At 44.2% G+C, this 16,773-nt stretch overlaps 1 protein-coding gene across 1 annotated transcript; it reads left to right on the top strand.

The window, feature by feature from the left end:
* The first annotated feature begins 857 nt into the window (after window positions 1–857).
* Window positions 858–15,245, top strand: LOC120056253 (BMP/retinoic acid-inducible neural-specific protein 3-like). Its single transcript, XM_039004502.1, has 7 exons — window positions 858–1,108; window positions 5,783–5,976; window positions 6,471–6,688; window positions 10,378–10,483; window positions 10,856–11,092; window positions 11,856–12,078; window positions 14,072–15,245. Exons 1-7 carry the CDS (start codon window positions 858–860, stop codon window positions 15,243–15,245), a joined length of 2,403 nt encoding a protein of 800 aa, XP_038860430.1.
* The last annotated feature ends 1,528 nt before the right edge of the window (window positions 15,246–16,773 follow it).

Here is a 16,773-nt window from a genome sequence, read left to right as displayed (position 1 = left end):
TGTTTTGAGGCTGAAGTTGTTGCGCAAGGCAAATGTGAGATCCACCTGCAATCTACGGAGGAGCCTTCCAATATTTGGATGTATGTGCTCTGGAATATAAAGTGGTTTATTTTCAGAAGGCAGGAAAAATAAACGTTTTTTCCCCCTTGTTTGGTATTTCAGCCTCGCATCAATTCTAACACGGGCAGTTGCGCGAATTTATTTCATATTTTGACCACACGGAAAATGAAAATACCTTTTATCAGGGCTCGTGTAACCTCGATATCTCTTTGAGTCATTAAAAATAAACATAATTGGTCTCCACACTTTCAGAAATCAGGTAAGGACCCAAGCAAATTATTTTACAATATAAGGACTATCTATTCACAAGTTGTATGTAACTGTAAGTATGACGTGGAAATGCACGGAAAATTGCATAGGAATGTTAATGTTGATTTATGTACTTGTTTTTTACGTTTTTTATATTGAATTTATCACAGCTCTCCTTTTCAATCTTTCTTTAATATAGCAAGTATCTCAGTGTAGTACAATTTCATGCAATATCATATACAGTACAATAGTGTAACGACCCTGTGTTTATAAGCGCGGAAATCGACTCTGCCGCACGAGCATGCTTTTGCGGCACAGTCGATAGCGCGCCGGACCTCGGGCTAGAAGGTCGAGGGTTCGAGACCCGCTCCCTCCTGTTTCATTACACTGGTGTCAGAAGTGGGATAGGGTCGTTACAATACTAAAGCTTATAAAATATCGCAATTAAAGTAGGCTAACATTCCCCAATTGGCAAATTCCCTCAAATGGGTTGTCCCCCCCAGGACACAGCCACAGTTTGGAGAGGATGAGGAGTCGCTGGGTGAAGCATGAGCTGCCAGGGTATCGGTCTTAGACAGGTGCCTGTGCTGCTCTTATGGGAGGGGGTCGCTCTGGGCCTGTTCTGCTGCTGGACCTGGGCTGGGGTTGCTGCCGCCGCGGCCGGACCAAGTGATGGCGGTGGTGCTGGGCCCATGGGCTGGCTGCTGTCGGACAAAGGGCCCTTCCACAATTCCCTGGAGTTTACAGAGTCTGTGGAGAGACACCAGCAGGGCTACACCACCAGATACAAGATCTACAGGTGATCTCTCTCTCCATATCTATCTTTGCTTTCTCTCCTCTCTCCCTCCATCTCTCCCCCTGCCCCCACCCCTCTTTTGCCCAATACCATAGCTCTACACAAGTGAGGCTATTCTGTGGCACATCTCCCTCTCTGAACAACACTTCACTCCTATAGTATGTGATTCTCAACTCTCAGATGGCATATAGGGGGTCTGAATACTTTCTGAATGAACTGTATGCTATAATTCAGTCCTCACATTGAATGCACTGTATATTAGTGTCTCAACTGCATACATTCACCAAGGACATGCAAATCCATGTGGCGCCAACACAGACGTCAACACGAACATAAGTACACATACACTGGATGTCCACCAACATTTGCATTGATGGGTACGGTTTCTGTAGAACTAGTGTAAATTGAAATTGAGGTCATGTGCTCTTAAAATTATATTAACTTTTGGATTGGTGGTACTTGGTTGAATACACTCTCCACTCTGGTTCATGCTCTGTATCAGAAAGGATACCGACTGCTTTAGAAAAGCAGTATCGTCTGAAACATTCCTAAATGGTCTGGAATAAATGGAAGGTCAGGTGTTTGTACTGCTCAAACTTCCAAGGAACCATATATGATCATTGGAAAGTATAGGATGATGCTGGCCTTGTGCCACTGCAATTAACAATATAATGGCATTACTATAATTAACAAAAATATAAACGCAACATGTAAAGTGTTGGTCCCATGTTTCATGGGCTGAAATAGAAGATCCCCATAATTTTCCATATGCACAAAAAGCTTATTTCTCTCAAATGTTGTGCACACATTTGTTTACATCCTTGTTAGTGAGTATTTGTATTTTGCCAAGATAATCCATCCACTGGACAGGTGTGGCATATCAAGAAGCTGATTAAACAACATGATCATTACACAGGTGCACCTTGTGCTGGGGACAATAAAAGGAAACTCTATCATGTGCAGTTTTGTCACACAACGCAATGCCACAGATGTGTCAAGTTTTGAGGGAGCATGCAATTGGCATGCTGACTGCAGGAAAGTCCACCAGAGCTGTTGCCAGAGAATTGAATGGTCATTTCTCTACCATAAGCCACTTCCAACATTGTTTTAGAGAATTTGGCAGTACATCCAACCGGCCTCACAACCGCAGACCACGTGTAAACCACGCCAGCCCAGGACCTACATAGCCAGCAACTTCACCTGCGGGATCACCTGAGATCAGACACCTGGACAGCTGATGAAATTGAGGAGTATTTCTGTCTGTAATAAAGTGCTTTTGTGGGGAAAAACTAATCCAGAGCTGCTTGGCATGCCCCCCCATGGTTGCGTCTCTGCCCAGTCATGTGAAATCCATAGATTCATTTTATCTATTTAAATTGACTGATTTCATTACATGAACGATAACTCAGTAAAATTGTTGAATGTTGCGTTTATATTTTTGTCCATTATAAATATGGTCCTGCTGGTCCACTATGGCTCAGTACTTGTTCACCATCTTGTGGTAAGCTAGATAAAGGAGACTTTCTACTGGCTCTGAGAATGCTATAGTCTTCTCTGAGAGCACACAGAGTCCCATCACCCATCTCCCTGAACAGCTCCTACTGATTTTAATTCTCTCTCGAGGATGGAGAAAAAGCAACATGGTATCCATTCAATCCCGCTTTGAAACGTCCTCTGTTTGGATTGGAATATAACCATAGCGACGTAACCATGTGGATTAACATCGGATTCAGTTACAAGTGATTAAACCGACAGACCGCTGGTGTCCGTTTTTCCTCTCGACCGGCTCTCCATTTTCCCCGGGGTGCCTTCCCGTTTCTCCGCATTTGATTACACATGGCTCTGGGTCTTGAACAGGAAGCTGTCAGACTATTATCCACCAGTGTAGCGTTAGCGTAGTATCCCTGCTTCCAATCCATAAGTGCTCACTGGTGAATAAGACCGCAGGCTAACGCCGGGGTGCGATCTATAGTGCCCATCAAGTGACAACCGGAGAGGCACTGCAGTCTGCCTCTCGTTACGATGATTGGATGTAATGACATTCTCCACACCGGCCTTATTCCTCAATTATTTCCCTGCCGATCGTTACTCGTGGCAGTGATTTGATTGCCTCCCATGAGGACGGAGCAGTAGGAGTCTTGACTGTAGAGACTGGAGAGAGAATTGTGTCTTAAGAATGCTAGAGTTTGCATGTCCCCAATGGGATGTGACTGTGTAATTAACACTTGATGGTCGATGTGACACGTGTCAGTACACTCTGTATGTAGCGAGTAACGGTCATCGCAAACAGTTAGTGGTGAATCACAAGGGCTTTGTGATATAAAATGGTGAACATGCAGTGCATTCGGGAAAGTGTTCAGAGCCTTTCTCTTTGCCACATTTTGTTGCGTTACACTCTTATTCGAAAATTGATTATTTTACATTTTTCCTCATTAAATCTGCATACTATACCCCATAATGATAAAGTGAAAACAGGTTAGAAATGTTATTTGCAAATGTATTAAAAATAAAAACAGGAATACCTTATATACATAAGTAGTCAGACCCTTTGCTATGAGACTCGAAATTGAGCTCAGGTGCATCCTGTTTCCAGTGATCATCCTTGAGATGTTCCTACAACTTGATTGGAGTCTACCTGTGGTAAATTCATTTGGACATGATTTGGAAAGACACACACCTGTCTAAATATGGTCTCACAGTTGACATTGCATGTCAGAGCAAAAACCAAGCCATGAGGTCAAAGGAATTGTCCGTAGCGCTCCGAGACAGGATTGTGTCGAGGTACAGATCTGGGGAAGGATACCAAAAATGTTCTGCAGCATTGAAGGTCCCCAAGAACACAGTGGCCTCCATCATTCTTAAATGGAAGAAGTGTGGAACCACCAAGACTCTTCCTAGAGCTGGCCGTCCGGCCAAACTGCACAATCGGGGGAGAAGGGCCTTGGTCAGGGAGGTGACCAAGAACCTGATGGTCACTCTGACAGAGCTCCAGAGTTCCTTTGTGGAGATGGGAGAACCTTCCAGAAGGACAACCATCTCTGCAGCACTCCACCAATCAGGCCTTTATGGTTGAGTGGCCAAATGGAAGCCACTCCTTAGTAAAATGCACATGACAGCCCACTTGGAGTTCGCCAAAAGGTAGCTAAAGGACTCTCAGACCATGAGAAACCAGATTCTCTGGTCTGATGACAGCAAGATTGAACTCTTTGGCCTGAATGCCAAGTGTCACGTCTGGAGGAAACCTGGCACCATCCCTACGGTGAAGCATGGTGGTGGCAGCATAATGCTGTGGGGATCATTTTCAGCAGTAGGGACTGGGAGACTAGTCAGGATCGAGGAAAAGATGAACGGAGCAAAGTACAGAGAGATCCTTGATAAAAACCTGCTCCAGAGCGTTCAGACTTCAGACCGCGGCGAAGGTTCACCTTCCAACAGGACAACGACACTAAGCACACAACCAAGACAACTCGGGAGTCTCTGAATTTTCTTGAGTGGCCCAGCCAGAGCCCGGACTTGAACCTGATCGAACAACTCTGGAGACACCTGAAAATAGCTGTGCAGCAACGCTTCCCATCCAACCTGACAGAGCTTGTGAGGATCTGCAGAGAAGAATGGGATAAACTCTCCAAATACAGTTGTGCCAAGCTTGTATCGTCATACTCAATAAGACTCAAGGCTGTAATCGCTGCCAAAGGTGCTTCAACAAAATTCAGAGTAAAGGGTCTGAATACTTATGTAAATGTTATATTTCAGTTTTACGTTTGCAAACATTTCTAAAAAACAGTTTTTGCTTTGTCCTTGTGGGGTATTGTGTGTAGATTGAGGGGGGGGGGGGGAACGATTTAATCAATTTTTGAATAAGGCTGTAACGTAACAAAAGGTGGAAAAAGTAAAGGGGTCTGAATACTTTCCGAATGCACTGTATTTGGTTTGCTATGGATGCCCCAAAGTGCTCATACTCAAAGCATTTCTATGGTTTCCTGAAAGGTTTCTAATTGCCTTCTAAATGGCTCAAGGTCTTAAGATGTTTCACGGTCACTCAGGTCTGGTTCAGGATACGCTGTGGTACATGGTTACCCATGCTTATAGGGACGCTGCACTGGTTTATGGGCCCTCTGGCATATAGTAGTTCATGGTCACATTGACAATTTATATCACTTGTTATGCATTCGTAGTGCTGCATTGGACACCCATAAGGACTCATGCTACAGTAGCAGTATGGTACTGTGGAGATCACCTAAGCAAAGACATTGCCCAACTGAGGTTTCTTTCCATCGCAACAGCTAGCTTGAAGCTACAAAGAAATAAGGCAATGGCGCAATAACAAACACAATTGCAAGATAAGGTCCTACCGTCACAAACACCACCACTACAGACCTGTGAACATATGTGGCTTGAGAGTGACCTACTGTCTATTAGCCAGTGGCAGTCTGTCAGAGCAAATGTGGCGGAGTCTGAGTAAGAGAGATACTGCTTGTGTCTGTCTGCAAATGTTGTGTCTGTTTGTATTGGGGTTTATCTGTGAATGTTTTCAGATTCCACAATTACATTCGACTGAATGTTCTCAACAGCCTATTGAGTTTCACGTGACGTTTTCACAAAGTTAAAACTCCTTCCGCAAATCAAGAACCTCAATCAACTATTGTATGAAACGTGTTAACGTGACGTTGTTTACAGGGAGTTTGGCCGATGGAAGGTCAACAGCCTGGCCGTGGAGTGGCGTGACAACAGTGGCGGCCTGGCTCCGCCCCTCGACCCTGACTTCATGCACACGGTCAGGCAGCTTGGGCGGCGGCCCACACTCCGCCGGATCACTGAGAAAATCATCAAGAAGTACGGGACTCACCTCCTACTGTCCGCCACGCTGGGAGGTACAGTAAAGGGAGGCTCCGAACGTCGGTTCCTACTTGACCCGCATTACAGCAGTATTATTCCCTGGGAGATGTCTTAGACTAAAAATAACTGTGTTTTGGCAGAGGGAATTTTGTATGACTCTCATGTCAAAACCTACTCTTCTCAGTGTCTGAGATACACTCAGTAACTTAGCTACAACAGATTCTTCTGCAGAAGCGGTCGATTCCAAATGTAACTTGGAAATGACACAGTTTGGATGTGATGTATACATATATGTTATGTGCATAAAGAGCTTTATACACTAAAGCAGAGAGCTCTGTTCAGTATGGTTGTTGAACTGGGATGAGATTAAACATAGACCATGTGTTCTGCCCATTACCATTCTTCAACACAGTCATTGAATAATTGGAACCTCCCTGAAGGAGAGATGGGAGATAATTACCATTGATTAACGTCTCTGGCCCAGCCTCTCAGTCTCCCATTTCCTCATTTCCTGTTGCTTTGTAATCAGGGGAGGAGTCCTTGACGATATTTGTGGATAAGAGGAAGCTACGCCGCGACCCGGAACCAGGGGCTGGAGCTGAGGGCAGCAGACACAACGGTACGGGGGCCATGGCAGGGGCGGTGACCCTGGAGGCCCTTCACCAGCTGGCTGCCTCCTACTTCACCGACAGGGAGAGCACTCTGCGCCGGCTCCACCACCTCCAGATTGCCTCCACTGCCATCAGGGTAAGAGGCCCTAGACTGCCCTCTGCCTCTGGGCATACGGAGTTGAAGTTAGATGCGAATAGGTTACTACAGAATAGGTTAGTATATGCAATATAGGTTACTACAGAATAGGTTAGTATATGCAATATAGGTTACTACAGAATAGGTTACTATATGCAATATAGGTTACTACAGAATAGGTTAGTATATACAATATAGGTTACTACAGAATAGGTTACTATATGCAATATAGGTTACTACAGAATAGGTTACTATATGCAATATAGGTTACTACAGAATAGGTTAGTATATGCAATATAGGTTACTACAGAATAGGTTAGTATATACAATATAGGTTACTACAGAATAGGTTAGTATATACAATATAGGTTACTACAGAATAGGTTACTATATGCAATATAGGTTACTACAGAATAGGTTAGTATATACAATATAGGTTACTACAGAATAGGTTAGTATATGCAATATAGGTTACTACAGAATAGGTTAGTATATACAATATAGGTTACTACAGAATAGGTTAGTATATGCAATATAGGTTACTACAGAATAGGTTACTATATGCAATATAGGTTAATACAGAATTGGTTAGTTTATACAGAATAGGAGGTCAAACTGTTAAACCTGTGCTGCTGCTGTGGGGACTTTGTGTTGTTTTGTTTCTATGTTTCTGTGTGGGGGGGGGGGGGGGGGGGCGGGGGGCAAGTGGATAGGCTGCTGCCAACATTTTATTGTTGATAATTTATTTATGTGAAATAGTCTAAGTGTAGCGTGTTGATTTTTCTTATTGTCGGACTCCCGCTGTGCGGATTTAGTATGTAAGAGTTGTAGCATAGTCTGTCTCAAGATGAAACTGCTGAGAATTAACATGTTTCAAGTCATAAGAATTGCATGGGATTTCCATCAGGCTGTACCCATGTGTTCCAATTATATATTCAAGGGATGGACAGATGGACAGGATTCTGTCGGTAAAGAATGTGTACCCATAACAACAAAATATACACATCACATAAAATATCCACCACCATATTTTACAGTAGGTATGGTATTCTGTTCTGCTTATGCATCCTTATTTCGACACCAAACCCACCGCTGGTGGGCATGGCCAAAGAACTTTATTTTCATGTCAGCTGACCAAAGCACCAGTTCCAATCCAAGTGCCAATGCCGTTTAGCGAACTCCAGACGTTTACGTTTGTTGGATGACATGAAAATAAAGCTCTTTGGCCACTCGTTGGTGGGTTTGGCGTCATAATAAGGATGCATAAGCAGTAAGGAACCCCATCCCTACTGTAAAATATGGTGGTGGAGCTTTGATGTTATGCGGCGGTTTTGCTTGTACTGGTCCTGGGGCCTTTGTTAAGGTCAACGGCATCATGAACTTTACCCAATACCAGGACATTTTAGCCATCAACCTGGTTGCCTCTGCTAGGAGGCTGAAACTTGGCCCCATGTGGATCTTCCAAGCACACAACAAAAACCACAAAGAAATGGTTATTTGTCCACAAAATCAACATTTTGCGAATGCCAAGGCTTGATGTTCTTCTTTAATGAGTACACTACTGGAACACACATACACTATATAAAACAAAAGTATGTGCACACCTCTTCAAATTAGTAGATTTGGCTATTTCAGCCACACTCGTTGCTGACAGGTGTGTAAAATCGAGCACACAGCCATGCAATCTCCATAGACAAACATTGGCAGTAGAATGGCCTTACTGAAGAGCTCATTGACTTTCAACGTGACACCGTCATAGGATGCCACATTTCCAACAAATTTCTGTCCTGCTAGAGCTGTGCCGGTTAACTGTAAGTGCTGTTATTGTGAAGGGGAAACGTCTAGGAGCAACAACAGCTCCGCCTCGAAGTGGTAGGCCACACAAGCTCACAGAACGGGACTGAGTGCTGAAGTGCGTAGTCGTCTGTCTACGGTTGCAACACTCACTACCGAGTTCCAAACTGCCTATGGAAGCAACATCAGCACAATAACTGTTTGTCAGGAGCTTCATGAATTGGGTTTCCAAGGCCGAGCAGCCACACACAAGCCTAAGATCATCATGCGCAATGCCAAGCGTTGGCTGGAGTGGTGTTAAGCTCGCCGCCATTGGACTCTGGAGCAGTGGAAGCACGTTCTCTGAAGTGATGAATCATGCTTCACCATCTGGCAGTCCGACGGACGAATCTGGGTTTGGTGGAAGCCAGGAGAACGCTACCTGCTCCAATGCATGGTGCCAACTGTAAAGTTTGGTGGAGGAATAATGGTCTGGGGCTGTTTTTCATGGTTCGGGCTAGGCCCCTTAGTTTCAGTGAAGGGAAATCTTAACTCTACAGCATACAATGACATTCTAGACGATTCTGTGCTTCCAACTTCGTGGCAACAGTTTCGGGAAGACCCTTTCCTGTTTCAGCATGACAATGCCCCCATGCACAAAGCAAGGTCCATACAGAAATGATTTGCCGAGATCTGTGTGGAAGAACTTGACTGGCCTGCACAGAGCCCTGACCTCAACCCCTTTGAACACCTTTGGGATGAATTGGAACGCTGAGCCAGGCCTAATCGGCCAACATCAGGGCCCGACCTCACTACTGCTCATGTGGCTGGATGGACGCAAGACCCCGTAGCAATGTTCCAACATACAGTGACCCTGTAGCAATGTTCCAACATATAGTGGAAAGCCTTCCCAGAAGAGTGAAGGCTGTTATAGCAGCAAAGGGGGGACCAACTCCATATTAATGCCCGTGATTTTGGAATGAGATGTTCGACGAGCAGGTGTCCACATACTTTTGGTTATGTAGTATACTATTCATTCAGATTAGTGCTGAGCAATTAACAGAAATGTCAGTTATTTTTCGGGGGGTTTTCTGTGAGCTCAAGGCGCACATTGCACAGCTTCTCTAGAGATAAATCAGGACCTCTAAACTCTGCGATGTACTAGGGAGTGGTAATGAACTACAATGACCATAATCCATTGTGCATCTACTTGTCCGGTCTGCGTTTCTTTTTTGTCTGCAATGGAAGAGGCAGAAGAATGCACAATCATGAGGGGATATAGAGTGGCAGCTGTTGCTTCGCGAGGTATCTCTAGCTGTAAAATTGCGCATTTTTCTCTCCATCCCATGCCAAAATGATTAGAATTGCATTAAATGAGAGTTATACAATTGCAAAAACTTCTCTCTGCTTCCATGGCAAAATGTGTAGAATTGCAGGAAATGCACTTTAAAACGTATATTTGTTCTCTTCGCCGTCATGAGGGGGGCTGCTAAAATGTTTTGCTCGCAAGGGGGTGGGGGTGTTGGGGGGAGGGGGGGGTAATTCAGCAGTCATAAAAGTATGCCTTATTTACTTTAACCTAAAAAAAATTGTGATTTTGTCAGACAGCAGAGATGATATGATGCCTTGGAATGAAAATAATACTACCACTACCATCATGGGGCTTTTGTTATGATTATTAAATGTTTTATTATTATTCAATTGTTGTTACAGCATTCAAACAAAATAATCAAAACCAATATCGAAAACCGTGATTCTTTTTTAATCATTGAACCGAAACCGAACCGACCTCAAAAAGCACTAATTGCTCAGAACTCATTCAGATCCACAGAATGTGTTTAGATGTTTGATGCAGGAAACAAAACATGGGTAAATTAATGAACATTGACAGTTCATTTGGTACCTTTCCTCCCCAGGTGACTGAAACCAGGACGGGCCCGCTTGGATGCAGTAACTATGACAACCTTGACTCTATCAGCTCAGTACTGGTCCACAGTCCAGAAAACAAGATCCAGTTACAAGGTACTTCTGAAACTACATCTACAGACAAAATGTCAACAGGTGTATCACTCTGGAAGAACATGAATGAATCAGGTGTGGCTTTCATGGTTTACTCATTTATTCCCAATAAGTTAAAGGGACTACTGTACAGTAACTTACTACAGCTGCCTCTATATGGGGTGCATTCTTAAGAAGGTCCAATGCAGCAAATACAGGGGATAGTAGTTCCTATATGGAATCGAATTGGCTCTCGAGGCTAACCCACAAGGAACGTATTCATACCCCTGGAGGACTGTAATTGGTATATCCTCAAAATAAATGTAGCTGCAGTGCCTGGTTGTTGTGCCTTCTTACACCCCAAAATACTTACCTACGTCTCACTTGCCTCCCCAGGACTCCAGGTAATTCTACCAGTCTACCTGCGGAGCCGCTTCGTCCAGGCAGCCCTCAGCTACATCGGCTGTAACTCGGAGGGCCAGTTTGTTTGCAGGGCCAGTGACTGCTGGTGCCAGTGCGGCCCGGACTTCCCACAGTGCAACTGTCCACAGACGGACCTCCAGGCCCTGGAGAACAACCTGCTGCGCCTCAGGGAGGCTTGGACACTGGCCAACCAGGAGTTTGTGGAATCAGGTGTCTACTGGAGTTAGTTGAATATGCAACAGTCCAATGTACTTGGTGATGAGCGACAATTGAGTAGGCTGGGTGCCAGTATGTTTCTGCTTTAGCCAGCTTGTTGATGACTTGCAACAATGTAGTGTTGAATGTAGGGAGTCGGGTCTTCAGGCTCGCATTCAATAAGCTTTCATATGTATGGAAATAATAAAAATCACCATTGTCCAATTTTTCATTGAGATATGGTCGTGGAGTAGGGTGCATAGTAGTTTTCAACCTTCACATAACAAAAGTGTCTCGATGTATTTCTCACTCCTTTGAAAGACCTCTGAAATACCCCTGTTTCAACAAAAACCTTGATATAATAGGTTAACGTGGCGATTTAAATGGTCTTGCTTCGATACCGTAGACAGCTGGAAGTGTATTTTTGCACCCACTCCAAGTTACTCACCATCTGATAAATGACCAGTTTAATGACTGAGGTTGGATAACCATCCCTCACTGCTCCAAATTACAGACAGGTGATTAATAAAATATGATACATTTTTGCTCCAATTAAATAATGTCAGTTCTGTTCTCCAGCAAGTCATAAACAATAAGAACAACATATTGTTTATTCATACTTGGGTTTGTTTGCTTTTCATGTACAGACAAATACAGTGAGAACAGACACATTTTACCACATTCTTATGGTAAATGGCTCAATGGCTCATGTTCCTCCCCGCCAGAAAATAAAACTTTACTTATTCATGTTTTTTTTCTTATTTTGGTTTTATTCCAGAGGAGTTCCAAAGCTTTGTTGGAAGGTTGCCAACCCATTACGCCGTGAACACATCTGTCGTGGAGCACTTGTGGAGGATGGATGGGGGTCTGCTCCAACGCTATAGGCAGCTGGAGACCACGAGCGGCCTGCTCCTCGACAAAGCACGTCGCGCCGCTAACAAGCTCTTCAGTCTTAGCAAGAGATGCCGCCATCAGCCCAGAATAGTGCTGCAGAGGGAGAGGTACAGATTATTTTTAGGGGGTCCGTTAACCCGAGGTCCCCACTAAAATTCCTTGTCTTGTATTTATGCAACTGATTTATGCACTGTACGAGAAAAAAAAGCACTTTTGGGAAACAAAAGCTGAGAAGTTTTGAAAGGAGACAAGAAGTGCTGACGGTAGAAATTGAGTCTCACCTGGGAAAACCCGAATTAAGGATAGTTGGACGACCGGCAGTCGCTTATTGCAGTACAATTAGAACCGTTTCTACTTTCTTATCCGAAGTATCTAAGACCACAGAGCTCAGGAGTTGTGGTAGGCCTACATACTAGGTCACATTAAGTCTTCGGATAATGTGGGATGTCCACACTCAGAAAGAAGTATGAAGAACAAACGTTTTGACATTCAAACATTTGCGCTTTAGATCACGCCTCTTCTAAAGTAACTCATTACATGCAATCCCTTTTAATCTCTTTCATTAAATGTTAACCGCCAAAACTACAGTCTAAAGTACATTCAATTTAGAATTTGGATAGCCTGGTCCCAAAACTCTTTGTGCTTACTGGAGCTGGCAAAATAGCATAAACAGATCTGGGACCATGCTACTGTACCTCTAAAAATACTGTTACTGAGTAAACTATAAGTAGTTTTAGCACTGTGACTACTGTGGTTTCCTGGTTCAGCCCTATGCCCTGCTACCTGGCCCATCCATTATTAGTTACTCCAGCTTTCCAGAGCAGCTCTCCTTTTATCATAACTTCACGGTGATGGATTCCTCTCTCCTGAACGCTCTGTTTTGATAGCCATTCTTTGTATAGGAAATGAACTAAATGGCACAATACATCAGTTCTACTGCCATAGGCAAGCTCTGCTTCCTCAATCCACAATCCAATTACACTGCTTTATTACACCTCGCTGGTAGTAAAAGGGGGATTTGATAGAGGTGCAGAATTATTAAACGTGTACATTTTTTGCATGTGTTCCCATGAAACCTTATCAGAATCCCATATTTTTTTTATTCTTTAATAGCTCTAATTGTACTGAGTTAGTATATGCCGTATTCATACATTGAACAAAAAAGTGTGTGTGTGTGTGTGTTCGTGTGGCTCTCTCCATCGCCACCCACCTGCCTACTCAGGGGGAATTCCCGACTAGATGAACATGTTCATTTTGGTCTGATTTGGCTTGCATTGCAACAGCTGAGCCTACGAGAGCAGAAATGGGGCTTCTGATCTGCCTATCCCACTCAATTTACGATATTGTTGCTGTTAATGTGCAGTATGAATCCTGCTGTGTCTGATGAGATGTTTTTCACATACAGTCAGGTCAAAAATGATTGGCACCCTTGATAAAGATTAGCAAATAAGACTCTATAAAATAAACACTGAGCTATATTGTATGCTCCAATTTAATAATGTTTATACTAATACAATTGCTCAGAGAAAGATTTTGTTGAACAAGTATTTTTTTTGCGCAAAAAGATAAGGGTTAAAATGATTGCCACCCCTGTTTCCAATACCTTTCAAAACCTCACCTTGCGAGGATAATGTCACTGAGCCTTTCGGGAGGGAGGGAGGGATCTTAGACCATTCCTCCATACAGAATCTTTCCAGTTCTTTGATTTCCTTTGTCTGCGCTTATGGACTGCGCTCTTCAATTTTAACCACAGGTTTTAAGTCCTGAGATTGAGATTGTGATTTTGTGGCCAATTAACCATTTCTTTGTGGATATTGATGTGTGTTTGGGATTATTGTTTCACTGGAAGATCCAGTTGTAACCAAGTTTCCTTTTTTTTTTTGCATACAAATATTATTTATTTTATACTGGTTTTTTTGCTCATCTTTATAAAGGATGCCAATCATTTTGGACCTGACTGGATATCATGGACAGAAAACAAGAAAATTGACTAACAAAAGTTACCAAAACAAAAGAAAACGTAAATTTACTAAGAAATCAAAATGTAAAGTGACTAAGAAGTTACCCTCATCTACAGTATGTTCTATCCTCTGTCCTCAGACCCCTTCGCTACTGGCTGAGCTACATCCTGTCCCTTCTGTACTGCAGTGAGAATGACCACATCGGCCTGTACTCTGTGGAGACCCGCAGCTGCTCCTGCCCCTACCTCCACCCCCCCTGCCAGGGCCCCATCCCCTGCTCAGTAGGAGAGGGCCCCCGCTGCACCTCCTGTTCCACTGAGAACCGCACCCGCTGCTCCAGCTGCAACCTGGGCTTTACCCTGGGCCAGGGGCTGTGCCGACCCGCCGTGCCTGACCCCACGGACCCCTACCTGGGCTTGGAGAGCGACCGCGACCTCCAGGACCTGGAGCTGTGCTACCTGCTCCAGCACCGGGACCCGAGCATCACCTTGCACGGCATCTTCGTCAGCAACGACGTTCGCCTCAACGCCTGGTTTGACCCGTCGTGGCGGAAGAGGATGCTGCTGACCTTGAAGAGCAACCGCTACAAGTCCAACCGTGTGCACATGCTCCTGGGGGTGGCGCTCCAGGTGTGCCTGACCAAGAACAGCACACTGGAGCCTGCGCTGTCCGTGTTCGTCAACCCGTTCGGGGGCAGCCACTCGGAGAGCTGGACCATGCCCATCGGCCAGCATGGCTACCCCAACTGGGAGCGGACCAAGCTGGATATCCCCCTGGACTGCTACAACTGGACCTTGACGCTGGGTAACCGGTGGAAGAGCTTTTTCGAGACAGTGCATTTCTACCTGAGGAGCCGCATTAGGGATTCGGTGCCAGGATTGGCTCCAGGGCCAGAGGTTAGGGGACACAGGAACGCTAGTACAGTGTACCTGGAATCACCGGAGGGCACCGTGAAACCAGTGGTGGCATCTTCATCCCAGAACATGGGCTACATGAAGATCAACAGCATGCAGCTGTTTGGATACAGCATGCACTTTGACCCGGACACCATCCAGGACCTGATCTTGCAGCTGGACTACCCGTACACTCAGGGATCCCAGGACTCGGCCCTGCTGCAGCTGGTGGAGATCCGCTACAGGGTCAACCGACTCTCTCCTCCAGGGGCTCAACCGATGGACCTGTTCTCATGTCTGCTCCGTCACAGACTGAAACTGTCCAGCTCTGAAGTGACCAGAATACTGGCTTCCTTACAGGCTTTCAGTGCCAGACAACCAAACTCTGTGGAGTACGAAGCAACCAAACTATGTAGTTAATAATGAGCGGTGGGCAGGGCCAATGTGATGTCTTTTGTATTAACCCAATCAGAGACAATGTCTGCCGCATAGCTTATAGATCTTGTCCAATGGGTCCATTTGTGTCGGTGTACACTGTTCATGGCTTTAGTTGTATGTAAGTGTCATTAAATTTGATGTTTTTAATCACTCAAATAATCAAATTGCTTTGATTTATGGACTTTTATGAATTTTAGGAAACAAACCATCAATTAGTTATTACATTGATACTAACATGCACCCTACTGGACCATATGTATCAGTCCAGTTCATCTGCTGAGGGAAGGGGAGTGAGACGCTGCATATGGGCTGCGTTTGTACTGACCATCTGAAGCTGCAGAATACATTGTCTCACAGTGTCTCTGTTCTCCAATGGGGAGAGAAGGTATCCTTGGCACAGATTACCAAGCATATAGTGGGGAGATTGAGAGTAGTAGCCTACTACTCTGTACCTGGCCGACATTCACATTTACTGTGATGGATGAGGGAGGGAAGCAGAGAGACATGCAAAGCATCAAACACAGGCTAGGTATCAATGGCCATGATCAGAGATACAGTTGAAGTCAGAGGTTTACATACACCTTAACCAAATACATTTAAACTCACTTTTTCACAATTCACAATTTAATCTGAGTAAAAATTCCCTGTCTTAGGTCAGTTAGGATCACCACTTTATTTTAATAATGTGAAATGTCAGAATAATAGTAGAGAAAATGATTCATTTCAGCTTTTATTTCTTTCATCACATTCCCAGTGGGTCAGAAGCTTACATACACTCAATTAGTATTTGGTAGCATTGCCTTTAAATTGTTTAACTTGGGTCAAAATTTCAGGTAGCCTTCCACAAGCTTCCCACAATAAGTTGGTTGAATTTTGGCCCATTCCTCCTGACAGAGCTGGTATAACTGAGTCAGGTTTGTAGGCCTCCTTGCTCGCACACGTTTTTTCAGTTCTGCCCACAACTTTGATAGGATTGAGGTCAGGGCTTTGTGATGGCCACTCCAATACCTTGACTTTGTGGTCCTTAAACCATTCTGCCACAACTTTGGAAGTATGCTTAGGGTCATTGTCCATTTGGAAGACCCATTTGCGACCAAGCTTAAACTTCCTGACTGATGTCTTGAGATGTTGCTTCAATATATCCACATAATTTTCCTTTCCTCATGATGCCATCTATTTTGTGAAGTGCACTAGTCCCTCCTGCAGCAAAGCACCCACAACATCTCCAATTGACTCAAATTATGTCAATTAGCTTATCAGAAGCTTCTAAAGCCATGACATCATTGTCTGGAATTTTCCAAACTGTTTAAAGGCACAGTCAACTTAGTGTGTGTAAACTTCTGTCCCACTGGAATTGTGATAAAGTGAAATAATCTGTCTGTAAACAATTGTTGGAAAAATTACTTGTGTCATGCACAAAGTAGATGTCCTAACCGACTTGCCAAAACTATAGTTTGTTAACAAGAAATTTGTAGAGTGGTTGAAAAACGAGTTTTAATGACTCCAACCT

Source organism: Salvelinus namaycush, chromosome 11, assembly GCF_016432855.1.
Source record: "Salvelinus namaycush isolate Seneca chromosome 11, SaNama_1.0, whole genome shotgun sequence".
In the NCBI taxonomy this organism is placed as follows: Eukaryota; Metazoa; Chordata; class Actinopteri; order Salmoniformes; family Salmonidae; genus Salvelinus; species Salvelinus namaycush.
Note: the sequence above shows the minus strand (reverse complement) of the source record. Positions and strands in the feature narration are given on the sequence as shown.

Coding starts and splice junctions, on each gene's coding strand:
- LOC120056253 (XM_039004502.1), top strand. CDS start 858: ATGAGCTGCCAGGGTATCGGTCTTAGACAGGTGCCTGTGCTGCTCTTA. Junction 10,484..10,855: donor AAACAAGATCCAGTTACAAG/GTACTTCTGAAA, acceptor TTGCCTCCCCAG/GACTCCAGGTAATTCTACCA. Junction 11,093..11,855: donor CCAGGAGTTTGTGGAATCAG/GTGTCTACTGGA, acceptor GTTTTATTCCAG/AGGAGTTCCAAAGCTTTGTT.